Here is a 10,622-nt window from a genome sequence, read left to right on the forward strand (position 1 = left end):
TTTAGCCCCAGGGCTCGACGTTTGACCCCCCCCCCGGGTTTTTCCACAGTGAGGGAAGGTGATACTCTCTGCCACCAGTTTGGCTCCACCCACACAGCACAGCTACACCTCGAGGGCAGCGAATGCTTCCAGATCATTGATGAAATAAAAATGTGCTCACCTGATGCGTCTTCTTACAGACGAGAATTTTATCTTCACCGTCTTCGGTCTGATCCGTGGTGTCCATCATCATGCTCTCCTCTTTCTCACACTCATCACCCTCATCCTCCTGGATAAAAACATTTAATGGAGATTTATGTGACAATAAGTCAAGCCAATTAAAGATGTAAACGACATGAAATACTTTGTAAACCGCGGTGAGGAAGTGATCTCTTCGTCCTACCTGTACGTCCTCCAGACTGCTTTCAAAGCCCATCAGGGAGCTCGTCCTGCTGCTCCGGAGAGCTTTACTCTCCGTGCTGTTCATGATGAAGGACACCTCACCGACAGACCTCTGTGGCATGAAGGGAACGGGTTTGGAGGACAGAACTACAACCTGAAAACACACAAGAAGAAAAAGGCAAACTAAATATATGATGTTTATTACATGTGAGAACATTTGGGAATTTTACCAAGTGCCATAATCTGACATGGTAGGTTAGATATGAATGTAATATGAATAGTTTACAGTGACACACAGAGGAATACAACGACTGCATGGTTCTCTTGCTGCACAGATTGTCACAGATTGCCACGTGGAAGATTTTTAACCGTTCAGCCTGTGGACTGTACTTCTCCACCTCTGGGTGGGTGTGTGTGTGTGTGTTGGCACAGTTCCCAAACAGAGGGATGACTTGCAGACTTAATGCAGCCCGGAGCGCACGAACAAACACAATGAAACATGTATGAACCTTCTGCGCCACAGCAGAGAACTTGAGGACGTTGAGCGTCTCGTCGTACATGGAGGCGCACTGGTTGATGTTGATGATCATGCAGGCTTTACCCCGACCACAGAAGAAGCTCTGCAGGTAGTGGGTCAGCTTGCTTTCTCTGAAGGGAACGTGCTGCAGCAGCCTGAAGGAGGGAAAAGGTAAACAGTACAGAACAGCTTCACTGTGAAACAGTAATGCATTTTTATAACACATGCATCAGCATTAGCACTTGTGTTTGTGTCCACTACCAATGCATTGTTCACACTCCTTTAAGCAGTGGCCTCCAGCATTCTCCAGAGAAGCTATAGTAAGCATTAAACCAAGATTTTAAACAAGAAGATTTAAAATCAGGCTAAAACGAGACGAGTTGCGGATGTCTGCAGTAATTCTGTCATTTTTAACCGTACAGCAGACTGGATCATTAATCCTGCAACATTTGAAAAAGATCTTTAAAGGCATCTGATGCTTTTGTTTGTCACACTTTGAAAAAAATGCAGGTCCAAAGCAGCCAGTATCCTGGCTTCACTTTCCTGAGATAAAAACAAAAGTCCACCTTTTACGTACAGCGTTCATGCACCATCTGCATTTAAACATTAGTTTACTCTGCTCTCTGCTCCTCCCTTCACCCTCGGCGGCAGCTGCTCCTCTCTGAGCAAAGTTCTGATCGAGTTTTCTTCCTGTTCAGAGGGAGCGTTTCTTTCCCACCGTTACCAAGCGCTCCCTCGCATGATTGTCGGGGTTTCCCCTCTAATATTGTAGGGATATTTAGCCCGTGACAAAGTGTGGTGATAAGTGTTGTGATTTATGATATAAATAAAACTCAATATCAACCAAAGACAGAGAGGGAACGAAGGATGGATAAAACTCTCACTTGGCCTGCTGATTGTGTCTCAGAGCATTGATGCATTTTCCCAGAATGAGCAGCGACGTGTTGATGTTTCCTGCTTCTTTCAGACGCTCTCCTTTGTTGTGAGTCTTCGCACAACGCTCAGAGCCAGCCAGGTCACACAGACACAACCTGAAGACACAAACAACACAGAGCATACTTTGTGCTGCATCTAGATAAAGCCAATAAGGTAGTCTATGCTAGCAGCCACAGCAGCATTTCCACGTGTGCACAGTGGGCTTGTGTTGCTTTGGAATTTCTGCTGGGTTTCTGTCGTCCAGTTGATTCTTTCTATGCCAGCCTTTTGCAAAAAACAGTTTCATATGTAGTAACCACAGATGCATTGGAGGAAATGACAGTACTGACACGCAGTTACATTTTTAGGAAAGTGCATATCAGCTTACGGCTTACCCTTCCCAGAAGGATTTGTTGTTACAACATACATATGATATAGATTTGACGAAGAAGCTTAAATCCCACCTCACACAGTTATTTTTAACTATCTGAGAACACATCAAACACTCGTTTATGTGCTCAAACACTGGTTTTACTCACTCGCTGACAGTTTGGACCCTCGGTGTCCCGACGTCCTCAATCCTCAAAATTCGAATGGAGAAAATGCTGTGGCTGCACGAAGAAGAATCACAGCACACATTTCAATGAAAAAAGAAAAAAAGCAGAACAATTTCTCGGTAACAGATCCGCCCTCTCGTGCAGTTCATGGGGTGACGGCCCAGAGCAGGCATTGCCTCATATTAAATACATAATTGTAGTGAAGTCATGTTTAATGATGTCAGAACCTGATCAATCTCGTGCTGTTTAAAAGTCTGAAGTAAAACAAACGTGGAGTTCAGTGTGCAGAGTCTTAAACTGAGTAGAGAAATTCACTGCTGCAAACACGTATGACACCGAGAAACGTTCATTGCATGTTGCATGCAGGAAAACACTGTACAAACACAAGTTCACTGGACAAAACTGATGATTCCTCATTAGAGAGACAAAATACTGCTGCTGCTGTTTTCACACACAGTCACTGTGCCTGTATGTAGACAGACTGCTTCTATGCGCCATCTTTGTTTACGCTTCCCCTCCCAGGCTTCTACACTTCTGATTGGCCAACATTTCTACACGGTCAGGATTATTTGGTCACCTGCTGCTTCAGCGTGTTCTTGACAGTCTTTGACTTCGTTTACAAGCAGATGGAGATATATTTCCAAAACTGCACGTGTGACAGGATTTGTTTACATCCACTGTTTATAAAAACACCCGTGTACGTGTGGACGCAGCCTCAGCCTGGGTCTAAATGCTGCAGCCTGTCGTCCTCACCTCCTGCTGGACAGGTGATTGAGTCGAGTGGAGGAGAAGCTCTGGTTCTTCTTTCCCAACTTCATCACCATGTACGCCTCTTCGGCACTGTTGACCTGAACCCAGCGCAGATCTAGATGGAAATACACAAACACAGCGTACGAGTCACTGAGAAGGCTCTCCTACATTCTTATAAGAAAACTTACGACAAAGCTGACATTTAGTTCTGCTTTTACTTATAATTTTAGATTTGACCTTTGACGAACGCGTTCCCCTTGACATCCTGCGAGAGGCGCAGTGCGGTCCTCCTCAGGGCCCCACCAGGCGCCACTTCCAGGAGGTCGTGAATGTTCTCGTTGTAAATTTCACAGAAAGAAACCCAAACAGAGAACTTGGTGTTAGCTTCCACCTCCAGTGAGATTTCATCCTCTGCATTGGTCCACAGCATGGAGGTGCCTGCAGCAGACACACACATTTACACACACACTGTACCATCCCCACTGCTTTGGAAAATACATTCGTGTCTTGGAGCTTGATCTGTAATGTTTGTCATAACTTCAACATTAATATTAACAGCACAGACATGCTCAGCGTTGCATGCGCTACATTAAAATGTAAAACTTGCCTTCAATGACAGTCCTGTTGGTCGAGTTCAGACTGATGTTGCTCTTTGCACTCTAAAGAAAAAATAATAAAATATTATAAATACATAAAAACCATGTGTGGCTGATAAGCAAGAGCAGACAAAAACCTTTAGAGAAGAGTTCACCACATGATTGAGATTCACCAAAGACTCATCACAAGCTTTAAAATGGTTTACAGGATGCAACAGTAAAATAAAACCACTCCTGCAGTTCTGAAAACCACTTTGTGGGTTCAGAGCAAATATTCAATCTTGCAGTGCTGTGCAATGCTTTCTTTGAGCCGTATATTAACACCCTGTTAGAGCCCTGCTGATATTTGAGTCTAATTGCAATCCTGCGTTCTTGTGCACCCGTTCGTTTTCTCCCTCTCTGCTCACGAGGATCTTTGAGTGTCCGTCTGCAGGGCTCATTGGTGTGCATGATGAATGGTTCTGCTAGCACCTGGCTCTTCCTCACATCCTACTGTTTAAAAGGTTCCTCCGGCGACTGACAGAAACAGCATCTCAGTCGTGTCCTCAGCCTCCCAAATGTTTGAAATTGGAGCGGTTCTCTGTTTCTTATGCAAAGATGTGACTTTTGTTAGGTCTAGTTTGGTTTGTACTGCATGTTTCTTTGTCATCGGAGGGGTGGGGGAGATTAGGTTTAGTGCATGTCCCTTGTTTGTTTGTTATTCTGGCCTCACTTCCCCCTAATGTGATGAAACTGTGCAGCAGACACTGCTCTATAGAAGGTTTTTAATGGTCCTCTGATGATCATGTGCTGTGTGAGGCGTAGCTGATACATTTCTATATTTGACTGCAAATATGTGTATGAAAATATTGCCGACAAGCTCCCAAAAAAACAAAAACAAACAAACAAACAAACAAACAAAGGTAAAACACAGCTTCAATTCTTTAAAACACAACAGAACAACGTTCAAAACCTTCCAGAACAGACGATCACTGATTGGCCCCACAGGGTGGGTGTCGGGTGTTCCCACAGCAGAGTCTTTCTTCACTGTCAGGAAATACTTCCTACAACATGTTTATGACTGCAGTCACACACACACACACACACACACACACACACACACACACACACACACACACACACAAAGCAGAACTTTGTGCCGCTCGAACACGCCGCATGTGAAGGACTCAAAATGTGGTTTTGGTGTCAGGGTTACAGTTAGGTTGTGGTTAGGTTTAGGTTTAGTTCATTTTTGATGGTTAAGGTTGGGGAAAGTATTATGTCCCCACAAAGATATGAAAACACAGTGTGTGTCTGCTTACACACACACACACACACACATTACCTCTTTTAGCTGTCTGAGGAGGCTTCGCTTGAACAATGCTTCCTCCGTCTGCTGCTCCACAGTGAGCCTTGTGAACTCTCGGCATCGATGCGGCTTGATGCTCATTCCAGGGAAAACCTTTTCATTGATGCTGCTGAAGATGACATCGAGAGATCTGGGCAGGATGCCAGCGTCAGAATCCGGACCTTGAGTGACACAAGCGTGATGATGGACTGTGACACATCGACAGGCAGTCGAGTTTTATTAACTTTCAAAGTCAGTCAGTTATTAACATAAAATAAAAGTCATAAAAGTATGAAGTGTTAAATCGTGACGTGAGAAACACATCAAGGGATGAGAATCAAGAACTGGTTCCCAGTAGTTCAATTCCTTGGAACTGGCGATCTGCTTGCACTGTGATTGGCTGATTCCGTGGAGTAGTATAATGAATGACTTTCGCCTGGGAGTAATTAAGTAACTTGCTGCATCACTTTAGCAAAAAGTATCCTGTGCAATACTTTAAGTAACAACTCCAACACTGATCACAACAAAGAGCACAAACAGGCGACCACACAGCATCGATGTCTTTGAAATCCTGCTGAGAGACGGTGGCGACTTTTAACACGGTGAAAACAAAAATCGATAATGAATCAGAAACCAGCTAAATTCTTATCGATTCTCATCGCTAATCAAGGGAATGAATGTACAATTAATTTCTTACAGTCAAATCCATCATCATCAACCAGCCAGCCCACACACGTTTGTTAGCCTTTACAATAAAAACTCAAAACACTGATTCTGATCTCACTTCTACAGGCTGCTCCACAAGCCCGAGTATGAAAGCCATACAGGCTGTTTAATGAGATCAAATACCTCCAAAGGAAAAGAAAAGAAAGGAAAACTCAGCGACTCTGTCGAATAGTCCTGGCAGTCGTATATAAAAGTGAAGCTAGCTAAAGTTTGAATTGCGACTTGATAGGTAAAGCTAGTAAGCTTTAACTCTTGCACATCAATTTTAGATGAGTTAAACAGCTCAACTGTTATTTCTTTTTTCTTTAAATGTCTTTCCATGTTAGAGTACAGAGTTCATCAAAACAGGTTCAAGACAGCAGCTGGACGAGATCCAGTGTTGAAGACAGTGGACTCACAATCATGAGTGTTTGTTGCTGTTACACTGATCCACCACAAGATGGCATCAGTCAGATGGTTTTCATACAAAACTGCAAAGCAACTTTCCTTGACATAAAAAGTGATGCACTTCAGGACATGAGGGACTGCCACATACCGAGGAATGTAAAGGTCTTCCCAGCATTTGTGACTCCATAAGTGAAAACCAGAGAGTTTCTGCCTTCGAGAACATCTTTCACCAAATCCTTCACCGTGCCTGCGAACAGCTCCCTCTGTGTTGTCTCAGGGCCATACACCTGTCCAAGGAAGGAAAAAGGCACAGCTGTACTGACGGTAAACTTATCGTCTCATATTTAAATATGAGGAATTCGCCAACATTCTGGCCTGAGACTGAGCAAAAAAGACAGGGCATGGATCATTTATAAGGAACATCAGAATCTTTCTGTGGGTGTCGATGATAAAAACACTTTGTGACACCAGGAAACACCAACCTGAGAGAACTGGAAGTGCTGTCCAGTCTGTGGAAAAGCTTTGTCGGTGCTCAGTCTTGCTGAGAGGGACGAACTGGGAGGCTTGAGCAGAACTGTGTCAGGGAGCTCGATGGTAACACAGTCCTGTTAGTGAATGAATAAGTAGCAGGAGGAACACAGACGGGGGTTATTCTGGTTCAGTTTACATTCACTTAACATGATCTGCAGAAGCATCAGCAGAACCTCATCATTCTGACACTGTGGAAGAAGTTCTCCACCACAAAACAAAGCCTGTTCTGTTTATTCGATGGCCTTTGAATTCAGTGTCTGCACTCTGAACACAAATTCAGTTCCAATCAATATCCAGCATATTAATTACTCTCACGTCCATGACTTCATTCTTTTTTTACCTGAGACTCTCCACTGTTTGTCTCTGCTGAGGTGAAAGGTCGGACTCGGAGGTAGACCTGAAGGTGTTCTTTCTCCTCGGTGCAGGAATCCTGCAGGAAACATCGGATTTCATCAGCTCCACAATACATTATATTACAAACGTCATGCGTTTATGTTCCTGGTGCAATGAGACAAGCTCAGATGTCTGAGAGCCACGCGTCAGCCTCGGATGATGATTATATTTTATATATTTTGTCAAATATTTTTTTGACAGCAAATATATATCAGTTCCTTTATTACTACTAATAACAAGTCAGTATCAGTCCAGGAAAAGTTACATCAATGAAATCCTAGTTTTATTTGTAACATATTTAATAAATTATCTATTTTCAGTCAGTTATATTCAGTCACTTTAATTTTAAAACTGTGTATATGATGTACATTCTGTGTATTTATTATCTCACTCTTATTGCCTGTTTATGCCCCGTCTTTATCTTCAACATCATGCTGCTCTGTTGTATCTTAATTGAACCTTGGGGATAGTCTTTCTGACTGTGATTGTGATTTATATTTTTTTTATGTACAAGGTTTTGACTGCATGGAGACATTTGGGGTGCAGTTATTGAAGAATTGTGGATAGAAATGTTTAGAAAATGGCCCAAAATAGGCTGAATCTGTACACATTTCTGTTTAATAGAGTGTGTGCTTGGACCGATTCTTAGGCACAAACCCCCGCGTGTACAGCCAAGTGTGCGCATGCTGCTGTAAACACTTCATAATGTTTTAAACATAGTAGGTACCCCGTATCACGTTATCTCTGTCACACAGTCACCCGTATGGTCAACACAAGCGTTTATGTCAGCACTGTATAAAAGACCTGGTTTACCTGTGAGTCTGGTAAGGTGCCAACTTCTGATAAGTGCGCCCCTTTCAAAACGTCAGCTGCTACCTGTTCCTGCTTATCAGCCTTGTCAGGGCATGATTCCATCATCCTGCAACAACAACAACAACAACAACAAAATGAGAAAGCAACTGTAGATTTAAAAATTAACTGTCAAAACAGCCCACAGGGCTAAATGATCACACATACACATCTCGCTGTACAAAAACATGACATTTATCAATTTAGTATGGTCATCAAGTTGGTGCAAATCCCGCCCTTCAAAAAGCAGGCGTTTCGGAGGGTCGCTGTGAATTCGGCAAACAAATAAATAAACAAAAGAAGTCAGTCAGCTTCGTTAGCCAACGACTGATTAGCTCATTGCTACGATTTAACTGCTAAGTTAGCCAGCTAACAACAATGGTTAGCACTGCAGGGGAAAACACCGTAACAATAGATTTGTGAGCGTTTTTGCCAAGTCACAGCCAAACGTCATCACTGTATCATCGACGTCTATTCCAGACACTCGTGCACTTTTCATTGATGTATCACAGATTTCTGATTAGTGCCACTCTTCACTTGACAAGGAGCCGCACCTGTCAGTTAACAATCACAACACTTTTTAACAAATGTCCGGTATCTTTTCCGAAACAGGAGTCGGACAGTAACCGTTACATTGGGATACTACTCGACAAACATACTCACGTTGCTGTTATATCTGGAACATCGGGCGCTAAAACAGAAGAATATTCTTTTCTATGCTAACCAACGTAGAGCTAAACAAAATAACAGGACGGCGCTCTGAGTTTGAAACGAACCAATCGGCTTCGACAAGAAACTGCACATGCGTGCTTTGTGTTGCGTTCACATGTAAGGCGTACGGGCGGATATTAGAACTCGTAAATAAACCAGCGGAGATCTCTACAAAGCGTCTGTTATCAGGCTGTTATCAACCAGTTATCATATGAATGGTTATAATACAAAGTAAACAATTAAATTGTTAAATTAGCTTATCTAAACAAAACATTTAATTTAGTTTAGAGTCATTAAAACCAAAATACATCAAAATCTCGCTAGTTCAGGATTAAATGACGTGATGAAGAGTTAATTTTTGGTAGATGGTAAAATGAGAGGACAAAAGTGAATTTAACCATCTGTTGTGCTTGGGCTTAGTGAAATACGGGATTCACGATGTTCGTAATCTGTAAACAAAAACTCTATGTCACAAAAGGGACCTAGTTTTAAGAGACCTGTTAGTGGTCATAATGTTAGGCCTGATCAGTCTAAGTTTCACATGATTGTGTACCCCAACAGGAAATGAACCTCTTTGTAATGCTGAAAATCCAGAGTTGCTGGAAGTTTACTTACTAATCCTCAATTCTTGAGTCACTATCTGAGTAGGCACTAGTGGAAAAGGACTATTAGTGGTGTTATAACAAAGTGGAAGCGATTAGGAACGACAACAGCTTAGTCATGAAGTGGTACGCCAAATAAAATCATAGACTGAGGTGCATATATGCAGCTTTCTGCTATATTCCTATATTCATCACTGTAACAATTGGAAGAATTTCACCTGATTATGCCATTTATTTTCCTTTCCATCAGCTCTACCTGAGTTTGTTTCTGTTTGGTCCTTTCATGAATTTTCTTTTTCTCACGTGGAAAGGCTCCATTCACAAGCTGCTGTCATCTCTGTGCTGCGGAGAACACTGCAGCAGAAAGAGCTGCAGATAACATGCTGGTTGTTGATGTGATGACTTATGTAATACAGACAAAAGGGGGAAAACAAATTACAAGCACACTGTTAGAAACACAGAGAAATCCAGCAAATCAACCCTCACAAATATTAATTGTATTAAAAAAATGTGCTTCTGGAAGAATGGCCATAAATTTCCATAAACACTCCTAAACCTTGTAGAAAGCCTTCCAAGAAGAGTTGAAGCTCCTATAGTAGCAGGGACGGGGGGATCATATTAAACACTACGTATTAAGAATGAGGTGTCACTTAAGTTTATATATATGTTTTGCAGCTGTTGTCAATTATCTTTTTAAAACAGCTGCAATGTTTTTACTATTTTGTTTCTTGACTGTATATTTTAAATCGTCTCCTCTGTTCACCAAAGTAAACGTGACTCTTTCCCAACTTTTGCTGCCATCAATGTCAATTCTAGAATTACAATCAGACAGCTAAGATTATCCACATCTGGAAGTGAAATATCAGGCAGTACTTTAAGCATACAGACATTTTACAGTAAGTGCTAAATGAATGCAGACTTTTAAAGTCAACTTTAAAACATTGTATATAAGACTATAATACGTTATATAAGACAAAACATTTGAATGTTTCTTACACCTGATGAGACAGAATGTAGGAATAAAATGACTCCATAGATGTTCATCTGTGAAAGACAAAGACTTTAGATGGTCTTTAAACACTTCATACTATCTGCACTGTGTGCTTAATGTTCCATATGATCTTCCAGGAATATAACGTGACATGCTCCAGAGGCGCCTACTTAAGGACTGACAAACCTCAGTGAAAATACATTAATGAAAAAGAGCCCTCATATGTTATCTTATACTGAAAATTGGATATGCTTTTTAAAAACAAAATATGTATGTAGGATATTTTCATCACATACACCGTAAATGCAGAACAAGTCATTCTCTTAGAATTACGATGCTTTACAACAGCGGTCCCCAACCTTTTTTGCGCCACGGACCGGTTTATGCCC

General features: G+C 41.9%; 1 protein-coding gene across 6 annotated transcripts in view; it reads right to left on the bottom strand.

The window, feature by feature from the left end:
- LOC120734919 (kinesin-like protein KIF20B) overlaps positions 1–8,742 on the bottom strand; it is a 52,955-nt gene extending 44,213 nt beyond the window's left edge. For 5 of the 6 annotated variants that reach the window (XM_040034043.1, XM_040034042.1, XM_040034040.1 and 2 more), the window contains exons 1-14: positions 8,593–8,742; positions 7,894–7,999; positions 7,028–7,117; positions 6,639–6,761; positions 6,305–6,443; positions 5,041–5,225; positions 3,728–3,779; positions 3,358–3,558; positions 3,124–3,235; positions 2,353–2,424; positions 1,783–1,929; positions 891–1,053; positions 383–535; positions 161–268 (exon numbers count right to left, since the gene is read on the bottom strand). In XM_040034043.1, coding sequence (XP_039889977.1) covers positions 161–268; positions 383–535; positions 891–1,053; positions 1,783–1,929; positions 2,353–2,424; positions 3,124–3,235; positions 3,358–3,558; positions 3,728–3,779; positions 5,041–5,225; positions 6,305–6,443; positions 6,639–6,761; positions 7,028–7,117; positions 7,894–7,998 — 1,650 coding nt within the window. In that variant the 5' untranslated portion in view covers position 7,999; positions 8,593–8,742. Of the gene's footprint in view, positions 1–160; positions 269–382; positions 536–890; positions 1,054–1,782; positions 1,930–2,352; positions 2,425–3,123; positions 3,236–3,357; positions 3,559–3,727; positions 3,780–5,040; positions 5,226–6,304; positions 6,444–6,638; positions 6,762–7,027; positions 7,118–7,893; positions 8,000–8,097; positions 8,549–8,592 lie in introns of those variants that run through there. The other variant, XM_040034039.1, reaches the window with a different exon arrangement.
- Positions 8,743–10,622: the final 1,880 nt, after the last annotated feature.

This window comes from Simochromis diagramma, unplaced genomic scaffold (assembly GCF_900408965.1).
Source record: "Simochromis diagramma unplaced genomic scaffold, fSimDia1.1 OVJJ01000176.1, whole genome shotgun sequence".
NCBI classification, from domain to species: Eukaryota; Metazoa; Chordata; class Actinopteri; order Cichliformes; family Cichlidae; genus Simochromis; species Simochromis diagramma.